Below are 22138 nucleotides of genomic sequence, written 5' to 3' on the forward strand. Positions count from 1 at the left end.
TTCCATAAAGTGCATGTCTAAAAATATTAATGGTTTTAAAATGATATTTATTTATTGACATAATTATTTACTTATTCTATTTTTTATGATTGTTATCTTTTCTTTTTAGATTTTAATCAAAATGAATAATAAATAATATATTTATTCCAATCTTATTTTTTGCATTTTAGGATTCATAATATCTATCTATTTATTTATTTATTTATTTATAATTTTCATATTAAAATATGTTGTATTTTATTTTTAATAAATTAAACTATTCATTATTTGACCTTTTTATTCATTCATTCATTTGCTTTTCAGCTTAGTCCCTTTATTAATCTAGGGTCGCCACAGCGGAATGAACCGCCAACTCATCCAGCAAATGTTTCACACAGCTGATGCCCTTCTAGCTGCAATCCATCTCTGGGAAACATCCATACACACTGATTCACACACATACATTACGGACAGTTTAGCCAACCCAATTCCCCTATAGCGCATGTGTTTGAACTTGTGGGGGAAACCGGAGCACACGGAGGACATGCAAACTCCACACAGAAACACCAACTGTTGACCTTTTTACATTTAAAACAATTATTTTTCTCTCCTCTAGCAATAAACTAAGCTTTTGAAGACAACAATAATGACTATGTTACTTTAAATCCCAAGATGAATTGAAGATACTGCTCATACAGTTTATTCTTTCGAGTTGCTAATTATTTTTATTTTTATACAATAATGATTTTAATAAAAATGTAAATACTGTTACACAGCTCACGTCACTTTACAAGCGATAAAAAATTTACTTTGCGCGAAATAATACAGGTGAGTCTCTTCACTCCATTCCAGCTCTTTACCGCAGATTAATTAGCCGTTGAGCTTTAATATGTGCTGTTTAAAAACGCTAAGAGTCTCTCGCTAAGCTGTCAATTCTGTATTTAAAACAAACTTCACGTGTTTTGTTTTGGTGTGTGTTGTCAGGCGCTCCTTGTTGTCAAGTTACTACTTTTGTAGTCTACCTTTCGCCATCGACATATTGACGTTTAAATAAAGTTCAAGCTGTTTGAACAACATGGCGGCGCCCATGTAGCGGTGTGAATCTGTCAAAGTACATCGCAAAAATTAAGTTTTAAATGGAGGAACAAAATCAATAACGCCAAAGAAAAGCTAAATATACTCCCAAAGCTCCAGATGGCTGGTCTATGGTATTTGCGTAAGTAGATTGTGATATTTTTATTCGCTAAGCATCTGACAGTTCATAATATTTGCACGGCATGTTGTGGAATAAACCGCTTAATTTCTGAAAACAATTTATTAACTTGTAAGCCATAATGCAAGGCTGCATGATGCGTAGAATTGTTTTAAGCCTGCACATTTTCTCATACGTCGGTATCTTTAATACTCATCATGACATTGAGCATTATTATTAACATTGCGGTAAAATGGTTTTGTATTCACACATTCAGACATTCTTCTTAATGATATAAATTAAAATTAAAGTATTATAAATAGTTAAATCATATTAATGGCTATCCAAGTGCACCATTGTTAATAGTGAAATAAATGCTAATGTGCTAATGCTAATGTTGTTTTGTAGTCATCCTAACATATGATTTAAGACCGAATGGTAAATATGGACCGTGTCACAAGTTAACTCAACCAATGTATGAATATAAAACCAACTTTACCTCAATATTAACTCACTCGAAAAATGACTAGTCATCTTTAGTAAATAGCAGAGTGTTTTTGAACTATACTATAGTAACGTGTGTTATGCTGTATAGGCTTGTATTTACAGTCTGTTAATGTATGCTGTGGCAATCGGTAATTATTATAATTAGCAATAGTGAACTGCTTAACTGTAATATTGTAGTATACTTTAGTTTTACTACAGTAAACGGTGGTGTATTGCAATACCCTATCATGGTAGATAACTTTGTGTGATATTGGGTTATTAGTTTATATTACTACAGTCATTACTATGGCATAACAGTGGTGGATGCTTTCAGCAAGCAAGTCAAGTGTATTTCTATAGCACATTTTACACACAGTGACAATTCAAAGTGATTTACATTAACTGGAATACAAGAGACAAGTAAAATAGAATTAAAACAAGTAATAACAGTGATTAAAAATAGATTAAAACTCCACACAGAAATGCCACCTGGTAAACTTGAACCTGTGACCTTCTTGCTGTGAGGCGAATCAGGCGATCATGCTACCCACTGCATAATAACAAAGCAAAATATTAATATAAAAAGTGTTTTAATGCTTTATAATACTAATAATGTAATGTGTATTTATATTGCGCATTAATTGTGTATGGCTATACACCGGAAGTGCTTTACAATCATGAGGGGGATCTCCACACCACCACCAGCGTGCAGCTCCACTTGAATGATGCAACGGCAGCCACAGGGCAATGGCACCAGTGCGCAGTGCGAAGAGACAGTCATAGAGCCAATTCAAACCATGATGGTTAAGGGCTAATAGGGAATTTATCCAGGACAGCGGGGTTACACCCCTACTCTTTACCAGAAGTGCCCTAAGATCACTGATTCAGGACCTCAGTCTGTCGTCTCATCCGAAAGACAGGTATGATAATAATAATAATAATAATACATATGTAAATAAAATAAAAAATATATAAAACTATCATAATAATAATAAAATAATAACCATTATATAAAACATAAGGACAAAATATAAATCTAAAAAAGTTTTTTTATTGCTCAGTAATAAATGATAATAATGCATAAATAAAAGTAAAAAATAAAACAAACAAAATAATAACAAAATAATTTTTATTGCTTTATAATATTAATATGAAAAAATAATATTACATGCATAAATAAAAGTAAAAAAATTATAATTCAATTAAATTCACTTTTATTTGTGTAGCGCTTTTACGATGTAGATTGTGTCAAAGTAGCTTCACATAAAAGGTCTTAGTAAATTGGAACAGTGTATTTTAGTTTTTTAGTAAGACAAAATAATAACAAAATAATGACCATTATATGAAACATAAGGACAAAATATAAAAAAGGGTATTTTATTGCTTAATAATAATAATATTAATAATGATATATGAATAAATAAAAATATAAATAAAAAATAAAAGTAATAACAAAACAAAATAAAACATAAAAAAGTATTTAATAGCTTTATAATAATAATAATAATAATAATACATATATAAACACAAGACAAGACAAAATAAAAAGAAAATAAAAACCATTATATGAAACATAATGACAAAATATAAAAAAAATTGCTTAGTAATGATAATAGTACAAAAATAAATAAATACATAAAAGAAAAAATAAAACAAACAAAATAACGAAACAAAATAAAAAGTATGTTATTGCTTAATAATAATAATAATAATATTTATATATATATATATATATATATATATATATATATATATATATATATATATATATATATATATATATATATATATATATATATATATGAATAAAATAAAAACATATATAAGAGAAAATAATAAGAACCTAATAACCATTATATAAAAAACAAAAGGACAAAATAAAAAATCTATATTTTATTGCTTAATAATAATATTATTAATAATAATACATATGTAAATAAAATAAATAAATAATTTTATTGTTTCTGTCATTTTTTCAAAAACACATTTACATGACGAATCCAAAATGTCTTTGATTCTGCAGCATAGTCTAAAATTAATCAAAATTAACTAATGTTATATTTCTTCATGTAGAAGAAATAAAGCAGCCATTATTTCCCCCCTCCTGCATGCAGTGTCTTTATACTGGTGAATTATATTTTTATGTTTAATGGGACCAATTTAGAAGTTTTTTGTAGGTGTGAAGACATTTGTTTCCAAGGGGACTGGTTTACTGCCACCGTACAGTTTCTCATGTTGCCATAGTTACAGTGAAATATATCCAAGTCTTTGTTTAGTCTGCTGATCTTCTCTAACAGATCTGAGCACAATACACCACATCTACTTAAACTATGGACAAGTTGATCATCTATATTTCACTATATACATATTCATATACATTTGAAGGCAGAATTATTAGCCCCCTGTAAATTTTCCCCCAATTTCTGTTTAATGGAAATAATCTTTTTTCAACACATTTCTGAACACAATATTTTTAAGAGGATGAAGTTAATAAAGGCTCCATCTGATTGGTCAGATTTGGATAAACGACCTATGAATGCAGCTAGGCATGGGATGATAATGAGTTTCAAGGTTTACCATGGTTTGGAAAAGGTTTTAAAGGGCACCTATGATAAAAAAAATCCTCTTTTGTAAGCTGTTTGGACAGAGCTGTGTGTAGATATAGTGTGTCCACAGTCATATTGGGCTGATAGAAACACAATAAGGGGCTGTTCACACCGAACGCGCATTTGCGTTCCAAAAATGCAAGGCGCACCTCACTGCCGCGGTGTGCTTTTTTATGTTGCTAGGCAACGACTCAATCAGCTGGGTATTGTTCGAGAGTGTTGCTGTTGATATTAATATCATTTTAATGATTTGTGAAGTTATACAGCTCTCGATAACCCAAAAACAGCAACCACTAGTGTCTCCTCCATCTTCAAAAGTCTCCGTTGTTGCCTTGATAACACAAACACTGCAGGCACCTCAACGGAAACCCGCCTCTGCTTTCCTTTGATTGGCGAATGAAAAAGACGTGAGTGATGTAATGTGCTTTTGGTCACTCAGAGTTGACTTTTTTTTGAGAGCACACGACACGCGAGGGCAAAAATGCGATGCGCAGCAGGCAGTTAAAACGCGGAGCGTGTAGGGCGCATAAGCAGGAAGCAAAACGCTCGCGGCCATTAGTAAACCATTCAATAGAGGCGCCACTCAACGCATAAACCGCGTTCAGTGTGATCAACCCCTCATGCCAAGTTCAGACTGCATGATTTTCAAAGTAATCGTGTCACAGATTTTTTTTCACACTGCATGACTATCTGCGCAAGCATTTTGTCGCTGCTTTGTTTACACTGCAAGATGGATCGGCGTCAAGGGGGTTTCACATTGCATGACTTTACAATAGGAAGAATCGCCCGACAACTTCGTCCAAACTACGTCTCACAACCAAAAACACGTAGGAAATCTTTTGTTATTAACTACATAACGAGAAAGAAGCCTTTAATGGGGTTGAAAATGTACATGCTCACCTGGGTTTGAAGGAAATTAGCAATTTCTCCTCAACTTTCTTTTTTTGACCCGGTTGTGGTATTGGTCACATGACACGTCAAACAGACACGGGTTCTACTGCCTAAATCTCAGACAGCTCCAGATATTTAGCATGACAAATATCTCGCAGGTATCGGCCACTCATCGGCGATTCTCAGATCGCGTCTTTGGTTGTTCACACTGTGTAATTGTCGCTCGCGTGCACGAGCACCGATTTGCCTGCGATTTCAGGTATTTGTTGTCGATTTCACAAAACCTGTCGGCGAGTCAAAATCGGGGCTAAAATCATGCAGTCTGAACTCGCCATTAGTCTCTTTTTCTAAATTTCCTGATGTTAAAATAGGATCCGAATCCCTCCCATTTTGATGTAGGACTGCGGTTTTCCCTGCCCACCGTATTGATTGACAGCTGTGTATTAACATGTCCCTGTAATAACGCGTATAATCATATCAACAAGACAGGACGTGCACAAAGCAACCAGGATTAAAAGATCTGTTGAGCTCTCTGTGATCATCAGTCATCGTCAAATGTGATCAAGAATGACTTTTACAAGTTTAAAATGTTTTTAAAGCTGTTTGTAATGAATTACAGCGTTTTTTTTGTTGACTTTTTTATTATTTATTTATTTATTTATTTATTTTATTTATTATTATTATTATTTTTTAACATTCATTCATTTTTTACTTCATTATCACAGCCGCAGGTCAGAACTATTATAAAAAAAGACGCTTCAATTCTGGTTTGTAGACGCTAAATCAGGTTTATTTTGTACATTAACATAACAGCTATCCATACAGCAGTGGAGATTAAACTGTATCTTTTTACATGTGCATGCAAAAACAGTGCTAAACATGCGCGTTGTGTGTGTGTCTCCGCTGTGTGTCTGTGTGCGTGAACTTTGTTATGACATTGACTCCTCGTTGCAGAAAGGCTTGAATTAACTCCACAACAAATACATCAAATAATCATTGGGAAAGTTCTTTCTGTAGTATTTCTCACAAACGTTACTTGAGATCTGCTTCCTTCATGTCTGTCACTGTGCTGTTTATCTGACGCAGCGGAGATTGAGGCAAGCTCTGACAGGCGCGAGTAAATGTGGGCGGGGAAAACCAGCATTAAAGGCACAGACCACAAAAACAGCGACAGTGTGTTCAGAGCAGAAAATCCCAACTTTCTGAAAGCTATAGTAAATAATCTGATGGGTGTTTTGAGCTGAAACTTTACAGACACACTCTGGAGACACAAAAGACTCATATTAACTCCTAAAAAAGGGATAAGATAGTTGCCTTTTAAATCCGATAAAATCTTCTGTAACTTTGCACTGCATTACCTGCACTGAATCCTGAATGTAATCTCGAACCGTCTGCACCCACAGGTCCTGGAGTGATGGCCGTGTGGAGGCCTGCTGTGTGTTTGTGGGGGCCGGGTCGGTCTAATCCTGTGATCCGAGTCAGCGTCTGCAGTCTGTTCAGTGAATCAGGTGTGTGGGAAAAAGAGTACAAGGCCGAGACGCGCCGTCGAGTGGAGCAGTGGTGGCACGGACGCATACAGGAGCAGTGGCGGACAGACGCGGAGGATCAGGTCAGGCAGGGTTTAACACTTGTGGGCTGTTGGGGATAGGGATGCAATGGTTAACCGATTTCACTATTAACTGCACTTTAATTTGCACCGGTTATCATAAAGGCTTCTCAACATTGATGTCTTCATCCACTCTGGGGATATTTTGAAGCTAAACGTGGCCACAGATTTCTCTGTGTTTCAGCAAATGGGATGATTGTTAGTGACTAATCTTATTTTGACACGTATGAAAATGCTTAGGAAATTGTACAATGCACTGTAGGCAAATTGACTGCACTTTCGTTATGTTGGATCGCAGGAGGCTGCAATATAAAATAGATATGTACATATTAGTGCTGACAATTGATTAAAGAAATTAACTAATTAATCACACCTTTTTTGTGATTAATCGCATTTAAAAGACTGAAACTTGTCATTTTGACTATTCACATTAAAAATGAATGTTAACGTAATACAAAACACTATTTAAATTCAAAATATAATTATTTATCAGAATTTCCATTTCACTTGTAACACGGATTTCATCATGTAAACAATATATTCGCAATAAACCATCAAGATCCTGGCTCGACAGCCATATTTACCACAGAAATAAAGACACGCAATGCACGCAGGACAGGGCGGCCTGAGCAACTCTCTCTTTAGATTCAACATGCACAATCGTGTTCATCAAATTTGCTAAAACTAAGCGTTCTTAAGTATGGCTGTATTTCACAAGGAGTCTGACACAACAACGTGAAGCAGATGCGGATGAAAACACGTCAAACTTAATGAAACATTTAAGGGCGCATACAAACCACTTAAAGGGAAAGGAATTCGGTGTCTTTGACAGCTTGCGTCACCATCTGGCAATTTCACTGACTAAATTTATATGGACAATAATAGTCCAATTTTAATATGATTAAGATAATGCTCTGATTAAGAGTCTACCATGAAAACAGTGATTTTTGATTACCTTAAAGGACCACTGAGTCACGAAATGCATAGGTTTTTCTTTACGTTCGGCATCAAATTCCATTAAAACAAAAGTCCTAAGATCAAAAATGAAACGTACAAAATTAGATGAAACTCTGGAGGAAACGCTGGATAGCCTGGTAATGCTTTTACAATGTAGATTGTGTCAAAGCAGCTTCACATGCAATATTATATATAGTAAATTGAATCAATATTGTGAGTCCAGTTTTCAGAGTTGAAGTCCAGTTCAGTTCAGTGTGGTTTAATTTTCACTGCTGAAAGTTTAAACATTGTAGAGCAAATCCATCAATATGCTGCTCCACAAGTCCCAAACCAAGCAAGCCACTGGCAACAGTAAACCTAGTAAACTAAAATCTTCAATGCGCATCATTCATTTTCTTTTTGGCTTAGTTCCTTTATTAATCTGGGGTCGCCACAGCAGGAAAAGATGCCAACTTATCCTGCATATTTATTATGCAGCGGTTGCCCTTCCAGCTGCAACCCAGCACTGGGAAACACCCATACACTCTCATTCACACATACACTAAGGCAAATTTAGCTTATTCAATTCCCCTATAGCACATGTGTTTGGACTGTGGGGGAAACCGGAGCACCCGGAGGAAACCCACACCAACACGGGGAGAACATGCAAACTCCACACAGAAATGCCAACTGGCCCAGCGGAGGCTCAAACCAGCGACCTTCTTGCTGTGAGGCGATTGTGCTAATCATGACGATGATTATTATTATTATCATTATTATAATTTTTCTGTTATTATTTTGAAATCAGACTAATCCCAATCATTTGATTGCAAGCATAGTCACATGGATCTAATTTACAATGCATTTATAGCGCTTCCTATCAGACTTATTGCTGTGGAACGTCTCTGAATGGAAAAAGCAGTGTGGAAATGCGTGAATAATCCTGATTTTAGCATGTCATGTTTTCACTTTGAAGAGTGTGTGTCTCCTGAGAGTTTTGATCGAAAGAAACTCTTTCAGCTCCTGGAGGAAAAGACAAGCCTTTACAGGGAAGCCACTTTTGTCCGGGTTTGTCTCTGTTGGCTTTCAAACCGTCAGGAGGAACAGAGAGTGGTCTGCTTTTTTACGAGGACGCCGTTTTCTCCATTGTGGCTCTTTGTGAAGCTGCATTTGCTGAACACATTTATTATCGCAGTCATTCAGAGACAGAACGGTAGACTGAAAGCTCGAGTCTGGATGTACAGTGCTCAGCATAAATGAATTCACCCCTCACACATCTCTCTTTTAAATTTAATATTGTCTATATGCTTTACAATATAGTATAAGTGTACAGTTAAAGTCAGAATTATTCACCCCCTTTGAATTTTCCTTTTTTTTAAATATTTCCCAAATGATGTTTAACAGAGCAAGGAAATTTTCACAGTATGTCTGATAATATTTTTTCTTCTAGAGAAAGTCATTTTTGTTTTATTTCGGCTAAAATAAAAGCAGTTCTTAATTTTTTGAACACCATTTTAAGGTCAATATTATTAGCCCCTAAAGCTAAACTAAAGCTAATTTAGCTAAATAACTTGAGACCATCCCTGGCAGCATGTATTATCCCATTCTCAACAAGCATATCAAGAGCATGAAATAGGGGGAAATAAGTATTGAACACGTCATCATTTTTCTCAGAAAACGTATTTCTAAAGGTGCTGTTTTCACCAGATGTTGGTAACAATCAAATAAATCCATATATGCAAAGAAAACAAAACTAATTAGCATACAAATGAAGTTATGCGTAATAAAACGAAACGACACAGGAAAACAAGTACTGAACACATGAAGAAAGGGAGGTGTAGTTTGGCAGGGAAAGCCCAGACAGCAGCTGAAATGTCTCAGTAGTCCTTTAACAGCCCTCTGCCCTTCCTCGGTGTAAAATAATATTTGCTGCTACAGTCCAACATCTACATTAGCAGGAGGATGAAGATGAAAGCAATTCAGCAAGACAATGACCCAAAACACAGCCAAGGAAACTCTCAAATGCTTTCAGAGAAAGAAAACCAAGCTGTAGAATGGCCTAGCCAATCACCTAACTTGAACCCAATATAAAATACAGAATAAATCTCAGATCTGATAGTTTCTGAGAAACTCACACCTGAGCAATGCATGTGACTTCATTCTCCATATGAGAGGTCTTAAAGCTTCCATCACCTAAAAAAGCCTTTTATATAACGTATTAAATACATTTCAGTAGTTCAGCACTTTCTCCTTGTGTCCTTTCATTGGTATTACGCAGAACGCATATTCAGATATTTTTGGCTTGGTTTGTGTGTGTGTGTGTGTCATCCTGCTCAATACTGTTAAACTTTACCGAAAACCATCAAGTGCTGTGTATATGTTATATTTATCATCTTTCTGCTGTTTTCATCTGTGCTTTAATATGTTTATTTGATATATTTTTGGATTAATTTTGTATGTTGATGCACTCGCCTAGAAAATCCCAGTCTAAATCACACTTGCTGTCCATTCATACCAAATAGAGTTACTGAAATTACCCTGTGGAATTATTAGGTCTGCACCATATTGGGACAAAAAAACACATTGCCATATTTACATTTTTTGCGATTTTTATTTTTATTTTTTTTTCAGTTTTAAAATTTATTTATTGCGCAATTTTTCACAACATCACTTAATTAGTCATTTTAGATTGTTTGGGAGGATTTTGTAGCGGAGTGCATAAAATATAATCAACGAAATACAAGCAGGGATAAATAAAGTAGAGCAAATATACAAATTAATGCTTTTGGGCTCTTTTACATGCATAAGGGCGTGTTCGAATCCACTTTTATGAAATACGCTCTGCGCCCCGGCGTATGGTCTAACAGGGTTGTGCTTATTCTCTTAATGAGTTCTGGGTGTGTTTTGAGCTTAATGTGATTTAAGCCAATCTCTCATTCCCTTTAAGAGTCAGTTGTGTCGCACCATGGCGCATTTGCTATGTACATGGTGTAGTAAGTGTAAAAACTGAATGTTTCACTAACGAGTAAAGAGTTAAACAGAGCATCTGCAGCCAGAGGATAAAGAACGAGCCTCCTCCATTCAGCCTCTTTGCTTTCTCTTTACTTTTACTCTTTACTCCTTTGGTGGAGTGAGGAAACGCTCACTCCTCTGAACACATCCATTAGCCCACAGATTTAATTTAGTTTAAGCGCAAAGATTTGCTTCAAAACTATTTCTAAATTCAGTTCCAAAGCAATAAATGAACAATAATAATGAAGTGTGCTCAGTTATATCCAAGCACACGTCCTGTTCTTATGCCCCATATCGTGATGCTGACGTCTTCAAAACCCCACATGTGGACAAATCTAAACTTGTGTTTATTAAAACAAATGTAAATATTCATATAATAAATAATACTGCTCATAATAATTTTATACTAATGCAAAGTGTCAGGAATAAAATAAAAAAAAAAGCCCCCTAAGTTTTTTTTTATATTCATGTGGATTTTTTTTAATTAAAAAAACATTTTAATCCTTTATTTTTTCATATGTAAAGATATTTGTGTATTGCTGTACAACCTTTGTGTATTAAGTGTTTGGACCTGCATAGGCACATAACTAACGCCCTCTACACTGGACTTTACACCTGCTTTTAGTTGGTTTAGTTGATTTCAGTTCCTCAAAATAGCAACGAGCCAACAATGCGCCTTAACACACCTCTTTTATAGACCAGCACACCCATAAGTCCACAAAGTGGCGCAAATGGATTTTGCTATTTAAACAACGTGACGCAAAACGTGAAAATGACGGATGCGCTAGTCTGAAAAAAGCAACAAATCGCGTCATACACGTCTTGAGCCTTTTGCACCGGGTGTATGATAGTGCCCTTTACTTCGCAAGGGGTCCTTCTTTTAGTCATTGTGCTCCAAATAAAAAATAAAAAGAACTAAACATGCTTCTGTGTGAGCTGCGAACAGATTTCATTGGGGTTGCCTTTGTGAAATGCGACCTCAGTTGTTTACATGAAATTGATCAGCGTTTATCCACCCACCTGAAGACTGAATCACGGGTTATAAGGAGCGACGTGTTCTCCGCTCGAACACGTCTCTGTCTCTTTCAGCCGCTGAATTATTCAGGCTTTTTGACCTGCGCTGATTAATGCTTGGCCAGTGCGGCGAGCTTCTTCAAAGCCATCATGAATCATTAAGCCGTGCTGAGAGTCTGACTGAGTGAATGAGCATAAAGCGGGTCTCGCAGGTCAGCAGAACGCCTTTAAACAGCTGATGGGAAGACCTCATGCTAGTCTGAGAATGGCTCCAGCAGACTGAGTTCTGTCTGTATACAGTTAAAGTCAAAAGGATCAGCCCTTCTGTAAATTTTCTTTTTTTCCCCCAAATATTTCCTAAATTATGTTTAACAGATTCAGAAATTTTCACAGTATGTCTGATAATATGTTTTCTTCTGGAGAAAGTCTTATTTATTTTATTTCGGCTTAAATTATTAAAAATAATATATTATTATATATAATTATTATTATTATTATTATTATTATTATTATTAATGTTATTATTATTATTATTATTATTACTATTATTATTATTATATTATTATATATTATTATTATTATATTTTTATTATTATATTATTATATATATTATTATATATTATTATTATTATATCAATTCATTATTATATTATTATAATAATATATTATATTTAATTATTAATAAAGCAGTTCTTAATTTGTTTTAAATAATTTTAAGCTTAATATTATATATGCCCCCTTAAGCAATATTTGTTTTGGATTGTCTACAAAACAAACCACTGTTATGCATTGACTTGCCTAATTACCCTAATTAACCTCGTTAAGCCTTTAAATGTCACTTTAAGCTGAAAAATAGTGTGTTGAACAATATCTAGTGAAATATTATGTAGTATGTACCAGTGGTGTAGTTCTAAAAAAAAGGTGGTGTACTATTACACCCAACCCAAATATTAAATGAAAGTAGGCAAAGAAATGACGAAAGTCAATGTTTCCTTGATTCATTATATATATGTAAAAATAAATAAAAATAAAAATTTAATAAATATATCTATATATATATATATATATATATTTTTTTTTTTTTATTATTATTATTTTTTTTTTTTACATCAGTTACCTGTAGCTATTAACTTCTACAAAAGGAAAAACAAATACTTTGTCAATGTAAGTCAATGGTTACAGGTTTCCAGCTTTGTTTAAAGTATCTTCTTTTGTGTTCAACAGAAGGAAAAAAAGACAAACCGGTTTGGAACAAGTAAAGGTTGAGTAAATGATGACAATTTTCATTTTTAGAAAAACTATTCATTTAAATTGTTCTCTTTAAAGGGAGATGCTAATAGTCTAATCCTATCCTATTACTGCATATCCAGCACATGTTTTACGCAGCAGATGCCCTTCCAGCAGCAACCCATCACTGGGAAACACCCATACACTTCCATTTACACACACACACACACACTATGAAAAAATTAGCTTACCCAGTTCACCTACATGTCTTTGGACTTGTGGGGGAACCGGAGCACCCTGAAAACCCACGCCAACACGGGGAGAACATGCAAACTCCACACAGAAAGCGACCTTCATGCTGTAAAGCGAGCGTGCTACCCAATACGCCACTGTGCAGCCAGTTTTGAGACCTAAATTTGTAATTTCAGTGAAAAATACCCAGGGCAGGACTATTTATTTTATGCTTGTTATTTAGTTTATTTTTAAACTGCTGGTGTTTCCAACAGCACAGAGCGCATAAGCAGCGCTTAAAACACTCGCGACCATTAGTAAACCTTTCAACAGATGTGCCTCTCAATGCAAAAAGCGCTTTTGGGGATCGGTTCCTCATGCAGCCAAACTTTAAAACATATAAAATAATATTTTTTAATGGTTTAACTGATCCCATTAATTGGTTACAAACGCACGCTTTCGGTGAATGATTAATCGGTTCTTTTGAGTATCCCTAGAAAGAAGGAGTAAATTTTAGGTGAAGTGACGTGCAAGTAATACTTTTTGGCCTCAAGAGAATTATGAATTAAATTCAAGTAGGCCTATTATAACATAAAATATAGTTTTTCTGACATTTGTCTTTATAATTTGAGTTATGTATTACAATGTCGCAATACTGCTTGGTATCGTGATACTTCAGCTGGTATACTATCGTAAGATTAATTAATGGTATCAGGACAACCCGTAGTAGTATCGATATCGATGAAACCTATAATGACTATTTTGTTTTTCATATTTAGAGCTCCCGGAAGAAATTCTACGTCCTCTCCATGTTCCCATACCCATCTGGCCGACTGCATATGGGCCACGTGAGGGTTTACGCCATTAGCGACACCATCAGCCACTTCCAGAAGATGAGAGGCCATCAGGTAATTCAGCTCTTCAAAACTGTAATATCAGGATTTACTCACACACACACACACACACACACACACACACACACACACACACACACACACACACACACACACACACACGCACGCACACAATGTGATGCTTTCTCCTCTCTGCTGCCTCATTTTTATATTCATCCACCTACACACAGACATACCAAAACAGTCCCATAAATGTAAAAGCCGTAGTCAAGGTCTGCTGGAAAGACGTGCGCTTTTAATTATGAGGTGTCTGGATAATGGAAACGGTGTGAATGTGTTCTTAATTAGAGCTGCTCTTCAAAGTTTGTCATGTTGTGAATGCGCTCACGCCTTTTGAAAACGACACTTTCTGAAGAAACACCGCTACTTAAAAACCCAGCGTCCTCCTTTTGTGAGAGCAGTTCTGACGAATACTTCCCGTTTATTACTGGGAGATGACGGACAGCATTATTCTGATGGAGTGCGTTTGATAGAGGTGGGTGGTGTGACCTGACTTGATATCAGCGCGTGATTCATTTTATGTCATGGTAACAGGACATAGAGGAGTATAGAAGTGTCATGTTGCTGGAAATTCAGCATATGATTTATAACCGTGTGTTTAAGGCTGTTTCAGGCCAGTTGCATCAGAAAACATGCGACAAAAACACAGATTTAGTATACGGTGCTCAACAAATATGTGTACACCTCCCATAAATCTCTCGCTTAGATGATTATTTTCTATAGGAAGCTTTACAATATTATATTTGTGTATATACAGGTGAAGTCAGAATTAGTAACCCCCCTGTTTATTTTTCCTCAATTTCTGTTTAACGAGGAGAAGATTTCTCAACACATTTCTAATCATAATAGTTTTAATAACTCATCTCTAATAACTGATTTATTTTCTCTGTCATGATGACAGCCCATAATATTAGACTAAATATTCTTCAAGACACTTCTATACAGCTTAAAGTGACATTTAAAGGCTTAACAATGGTTTGCTCTGTGGACTATTATAATTATAATATCTATATATATATATATATATATATATATATATATATATATATATATATATATATATATATATATATAGCTAAGGGACTAAGCCGACAAGAAAATGAATGAATTAATGAATGAATAAAGCTATATATATATATATATATAATATATATATATATATATATATATATATATATATATATATATATATATATATCTGTATATAATCTATATATATATATATATATATATATATATATATATATATATATATATAGCTTTATTCATTCATTAATTCATTCATTTTCTTGTCGGCTTAGTCCCTTTATTAATCCGGGGTCGCCACAGCGGAATAAACCGGCAACTTATCCAGCAAGTTTTTTTACGCAGCGGATGCCCTTCCAGCCGCAACCCATTTCTGGGAAACGTCCACACACACACACTCATACACTACGGACAATTTAGCCTAACCAATTCACCTGTACCGCATGTCTTTGGACTGTGGGGGAAACTGGAGCACCCGGAGGAAACCCACGCGAAGGCAGGGAGAACATGCAAACTCCACACAGAAACGCAAACTGAGCCGAGATTCGAACCAGCGACCTTCTTGCTGTGAGGCGACAGCACTACCTACTGCGCCACTGCCTCGACTATAATATAGCTTAGAGGGGCTAATGATATTGACCTTAAAATGGTGTATAAAAAAATTAAAAACTGCTTTTATTCTAGCCGAAATAAAACAAATAAGACTTTCTCCAGAAGAAAAAATATTATAGGAAATACTGTGAAATTTTTCTGAATCTGTCAAACATCATTTGGGAAATATTAAAAAAAGAGAAAAAAAATCAAATGGGGGCTTATAATTCTGACTTCAGCTGTGCATTAGTTAAGTCAGTACTAAAGCCCAATCTGGAACTCATCTAGCAAAGTAACTTAACGATAACGGTCCAAAATTAGCACACCCAAATGTATATGCTAATGGAAAATATAAAATAAAAAATTTTAAAAACAGCAAAATTCAAGAGAAACAAAAAATATATACAATTTTGTGGGAATTCTGTAGTTTTTAATATTTCGCATGAATTTAAATATATTATCTTTCCATTTCTAAAGATGTGATGGCGTTACATGACGTTATTAGACTGACAAATGGAGAAATGTTGTGAGCGGATTTTTGTTATGCAAAGATGCGAATCTCTGCCTGCGCGTCGATTTCCTCTGCTCATGCACAAAACTTCTTGCACGCCCCCTCAAATATCCTCTGCTCAAGTGCAGATCTTCTTGTGCGCTCTCAAATAAACACTGTAGTATTTACTGTAATTCACTATAGTATATTTTCATGTGGGTGTCATGTAGTCGCAGATATCGCAGCCTCTATTACTCTTGACCTTGCATTTTTATATTAACCTTTATTAATATTTATTTATTTATTTATGATATGCATTTTCACATACTGACTCCAATGCCTGATTATTAAACTGTACAAATGACTATAATAAATGAAATATTCTTGAGAACGAAATACGATGTGTTTATTTGGAAGAGTGTACTTGCATTGTGATGATATTATATTGTCATTCTGGCATTATATAATAATAAGTGGCATAAAAGGGTCCTAAAATGACGACAATATTGTTTATTGCAGTATATTTTGCTGCAATATATCCTACAACAGATTTTGTGACAGGCCTACAGAAGCTTCCACATTGGTAAAACAATAATTACAACATGATACATGTCTCACCACCCTGTTTGCTTGCTTTCTTCAGTCTCTAATGACTCTAATGTTGTCTTTTGGAGTGTCCTCTTTTCCTCCTCCCTGCTGTCCTGTAAATCATGTCCTCATCCATCTCTGTCCGCTCCGTGACCAATCTCTCGCTCCTCAAAGGGACAGGCAGCATCTGGTGTGGGTTGTAAGTGCGACATTAAGTGTGTGAGGATTTAATGGAGCTTGACGAAGTGCGCCCGCTGATTGAATTGGAATGGGCAGTGTTCACAGAGAGACTATCAATCTTAGTGTGTTGTCGTTGACTTGAACTGCTGTTTACGCCATTTTGTAACTTGTTTAGGGAACGAGTCAGAGAAAAAAACTGGCTGCCTAGTAAGGCGACTTAACCAAGTGGATGACTTCGGCTTATGCGTCAATAGACTGAGATCATAAGTTGAAAATTGTGGCTCAGCATTGTGAAGTTTGTCGGCCATCGGCAATGGACGATTGCACCGTCAGTCGGAACAACCCTAGTTGGTAATTAAATATGGGAAAAATGTAAATGATGAGGACGCTGGTGGTGATGGAGGTGTCGCGGACGCTGCCCTCTCTATTCTGCTGCCCTAGGTGCGGAAAACAGAGGTGGGTAAAGGGGGAGGTGTAGCGGACATAACTGAGGACGCGGGTGGTGAGGGAGGTGTCGCAGACGCTGCCCTCTTTATTCTGCCACCCAGGTCGCCTCTATGGATGCGCCGGCCCTGGCGACGGGGGTGGGGCGGAGGATTGTGATGTCAGCTCAGCATCGTGATATATATCGGAAATGGACAATGGCATCGTCTATCGGCACAACCCTAGTTGGTAATTAAATATGGGAAAATGTAAATGATGAGGACGCCGGTGGTGATGGAGTTGTTGCGGAGGCCCCCCTTTCTATTCTGCTGCCCTAGGTGCGGAAAACTGAGGTGGGTAGTGGGGGAGGTGTAGCGGACATAACTGAGGATGCGGGTGGTGAGGGAGGTGTCGCAGACGCTGCCCTTTTTATTCGGCCAACCTAAGCGGCAACCTAGGTCGCCTCTATGGATGCGCCGGCCCTGGCGACGGGGGTGGGGCGGAGGATTGTGATGTCAGCTTAGCATCGTGATATCTATCGGCAATGGACGATGTCTTGTCTATCGGCACAACCCTAGTTGGTAATTAAATATGGGAAAAATGTGGATGATTAGGACGCCGGTGGTGACGGAGGTGTCGCGGACGCTGCCCTCTCTATTCTGCCGCCCTAGGTGCGGAAAACAGAGGTGGGTAAAGGGGGAGGTGTAGCGGACATAACTGAGGACGCGGGTGGTGAGGGAGGTGTCGCAGACGCTGCCCTCTTTATTCTGCCACCCTAAGCGGCCACCTAGGTCGCCTCTATGGATGCGCCGGCCCTGGCGACGGGGGTGGGGCGGAGGATTGTGATGTCAGCTCAGCATCGTGATATCTATCGGCAATGGACAATAGCATCGTCTATCGGCACAACCCTAGTTGGTAATTAAATATGGGAAAAATGTGGATGATTAGGACGCTGGTGGTGACGGAGGTGTCGCGGACGCTGCCCTCTCTATTCTGCCGCCCTAGGTGCGGAAAACAGAGGTGGGTAAAGGGGGAGGTGTAGCGGACATAACTGAGGACGCGGGTGGTGAGGGAGGTGTCGCAGACGCTGCCCTCTTTATTCTGCCACCCTAAGCGGCCACCTAGGTCGCCTCTATGGATGCGCCGGCCCTGGCGACGGGGGTGGGGCGGAGGATTGTGATGTCAGCTTAGCATCGTGATATCTATCGGCAATGGACGATGTCTCGTCTATCGGCACAACCCTAGTTGGTAATTAAAAATGAAAGAAATGTGGATGATGAGGACGCGGGTGGTGAGGGAGGTGTCGTGGACGCCGCCCTCTCTATTCTGCCGCCCTAGGCGCGGATAACTGAGGTGGGTGGTGAGGGAGGTGTTGCGGGCATAACTGAGGACGCGGGTTTTGAGGGAGGTGTCGCAGACACCGCCCTCTTTATTCTGCCACCCTAAGCGGCCGCCTAGGTTGCCTCTCTGGATGCGGCGGCCCTGGCGATGGGGGTGGGGCGGAGGATCGTGATGTCTATCGGCAATTGACGATGGCATCGTCTATCTACCCAACCCTAATAAGTATGCAGCACAGGTGTCTCTTTTATGCTTGGCTTGTTTACTGTTGGTTGCTAGGTTACCAATACTACAGTCAGCCTCTCTAGCAACTTGATGGAAATGCAGCTATTTAGGATTTTTGTTCTGTTTTGGTGAACTTTGAAGGGACTCACTTTACATTAGTCTTACAGCAACAGCTGTTGGCTTTATCATAACTTGGAATTGCTGCTTAAATACCAAAAAAAAAAAAAAAAACTGAAGAGTGTGATGTAAAATCACAATCGTTAAAGGTCCCATGAAATTAAAATGAAGTTTTTTTTAAGATGTTAGTTTTAATATTGTTCGTTTTGAACATATCTATAAGCTAGTGTGCTCCAAAACAGCAATAAGATTCACAATTAGAAGATATGAAGCTGATATAAACTTTCAAAGCTTGTAGTTTGTCACTTCTGCCTAAATGGATCAATGATTTTTATTCATACTTCAGTTTCTCATCAAATATTCTGACCAATCAAACGCTCTCTAGTGTCTGACATGCCCCGCCCCCTTCAAGATGCTACTTATTTGCTTTTCATTTGATGCGCTTGACCCTTAACCAATCAAAATGGCAGAGCTGTGATAAAAACAAAACACTACTGGCTGTTTTTTTATTAAGGGGGTGGAGCCACACTATACCCCGCCCTTTCCTTGTGTTTTGGTTAAGGTTATGTCAAACATTGAATAAATAATGCACATTTCAAAGCACATCACAGGACCTTTAAGAACATTTTTACATGATCTGTAAAGACCTAATGTGATTCTGTACTCTTATGGCATGTTTTCTGTCATCAAACCTTTCCTTGCTGCCAAAAAACTGTATAGACAAGAATGCATTTCCATAGCTGAGATTGACATTTGTGTTTGACAGCCGTGTCAGTGTGTTGTTTTCCCTGTCTCTGTCAAAAATAAGATGATTTACAGTGTTCAGTCATGCTCAGACAGACATCCACCTACACACACACACACACACACACACACACACACACACACACACACACACACACACACACACAGAAAAGCAGTGTAACAGTATAATAAAAGACAGCAGACCTGTTGAAACATGGCAAAGTCTGGCTCTGAGTGTGTGTTCGTTACATGTGTGGGTCAGTCATGCTGCAGATGGAGGAAATATTATACAACTGTTGCATCATTGCATCTGCTTCTATAATGCACAATTCTGAACCACCTGCATCGGACAATACAAGAGCCTTTACCTCCTTATTAATGGCAATTTCACGACATGCCGTAGTAATCTGTCTCACTTTCATTTGTTTACTCTTTATGTAGGTTTATTATCATTAGGTGGACCTATTGTGCCCCCTTTTTACAGGATGCAAAATACTAATGTCCCTAGAGTGTGTAGGGTATGTTTCAGCTCATAATACCATACAGATAATGTTTTGTAACTCTTTGAAACTGAGCCTTTTAGGCTTAGATCCTAATTTGGTGGCTGTCGCTTTAAATTCAAATGAAGCTGTGCTCTTTTCAAAGAAGGGCGGAGCTACAAATGCCTGTGTCAGCATAGTGGCAGATTTAAAAACAAGACTAAAGTTCTATGCTAATGAGGGAGAGGTGGTCACTTGTGGGCGGGGCTTTCCCCCTCTGATGACACGTACAAAGGGAGAATGTCAATCAAAGTATTTCTGCAGACTGTTTTGATCAAGTGCGATTATAACGAATAGAATTTATTTATTTTCTCCATTAGAAGCTGCTTATATTCACACTCTGCTGTGTTTAAATCGTGATTTGTAGCATAATAGGTTACCTTTAAAACAACCGAACAACAAAAAAATCGTTATTTGAAATAAAGGCTGTCCGAATGCTTAGGCAGTTAACTTGTTCCCTCGCTACTCAATTAGGCAGTGACTCTTTGGATTTCAGACAGACTTCTGAGACGGCACAGATTTAATCATGTGCAACTGAATAGAGAGAGCTTTGGTGATGGCTGAGGGAATATTTGCTTGCTGCAATACAACTCATTAAAAAAGCTGTTCAAAAACGGTCAAAAACATGCATTCATGTGAGGAATTAAAGCTTATTACTCTTAACGTTTCAACAGTTACTTTTTGAATTGACACACATAATTGTTTTACACACACAGTTTTATTTCTCTGCTTTACATTTCACCAGAAAACCTATATTTAAACATTTCAGCATAACATTAATATAAAATTAACATGTCATCGCAACCTGTGGGTTCGTAAAAGTAAAAAGATATACTGTATTGAAGCAAATTTCTCAAACAATTTAACACTTTATAAAGGTGCAATACTAAAATAAAATAAAACGTATAATGCAGTACTATACAATGAAATATGATACAATGCGATACGGTACAATACAAAGCGATAAAATAAAATATCGTACAGTACAATAATATATGATACAGAACAATACAACATGATATGTCACAATTCAAAATTATAATACAATATGATAAAATACAATACAAAACAAAACATTACAATGACACAATGCAGTAAAATACGATAAAGTACAATACAACACGATATGATGCAAGACAATAAAATATGATATGATAAAATACAATACAATACATTACAATATGATACAATGCAATAAAATCCGATACAGTACAATACAACACGATACGATAAAACAAAATATGAAATACAATACATTAAAATACGGTACAATGTAATAAAATATGATAGAATAAGTTACGACAAAATACGATAAAATAAAATACAAATACAACAAAATATGATACTAAACAAAACAATGAAATAAAATACAATACAATACCATAAAACATGATACAATAAAATACAATACAACAAAATACGATACGATACAATAAAATGTAATAAAATACGATACAATGCAATACAATATGACAAAATTAAGTATAATATATTACATTAAAATATGATACAATGCAATAAAATACAATAAAATAAAATATAATACAAGACAAAAAAATGATACAATACGTTACGATAAAACATGATACAGTAAAATACAATGCAGTTAAATAAAATATGATACAATACAACAAAATGCGATAAAATAAAATACAAAACAAAACAATGCAATACATTAAAATACGATACAATGCAATAAAATACAATAAAATAAAATATAATACAAGACAAAAAAAATGATACAATACGTTACGATAAAACATGATACAGTAAAATACAATAC

General features: G+C 36.4%; 1 protein-coding gene across 2 annotated transcripts in view; it reads left to right on the forward strand.

Moving 5' to 3' along the window:
* Positions 1 to 1027: 1027 nt before the first annotated feature.
* lars2 (leucyl-tRNA synthetase 2, mitochondrial) overlaps positions 1028 to 22138 on the forward strand; it is a 97807-nt gene continuing 76696 nt past the window's right edge. The window contains 3 exon segments of one of the 2 annotated variants that reach the window (NM_001105701.1): positions 1028 to 1195; positions 6558 to 6763; positions 13960 to 14088. In NM_001105701.1, coding sequence (NP_001099171.1) covers positions 6569 to 6763; positions 13960 to 14088 — 324 coding nt within the window. In that variant the 5' untranslated portion in view covers positions 1028 to 1195; positions 6558 to 6568. 2 annotated transcript variants of the gene reach the window in all.

The sequence above is a fragment of the Danio rerio genome, chromosome 16 (genome assembly GCF_049306965.1).
Source record: "Danio rerio strain Tuebingen ecotype United States chromosome 16, GRCz12tu, whole genome shotgun sequence".
Classification (NCBI taxonomy): Eukaryota; Metazoa; Chordata; class Actinopteri; order Cypriniformes; family Danionidae; genus Danio; species Danio rerio.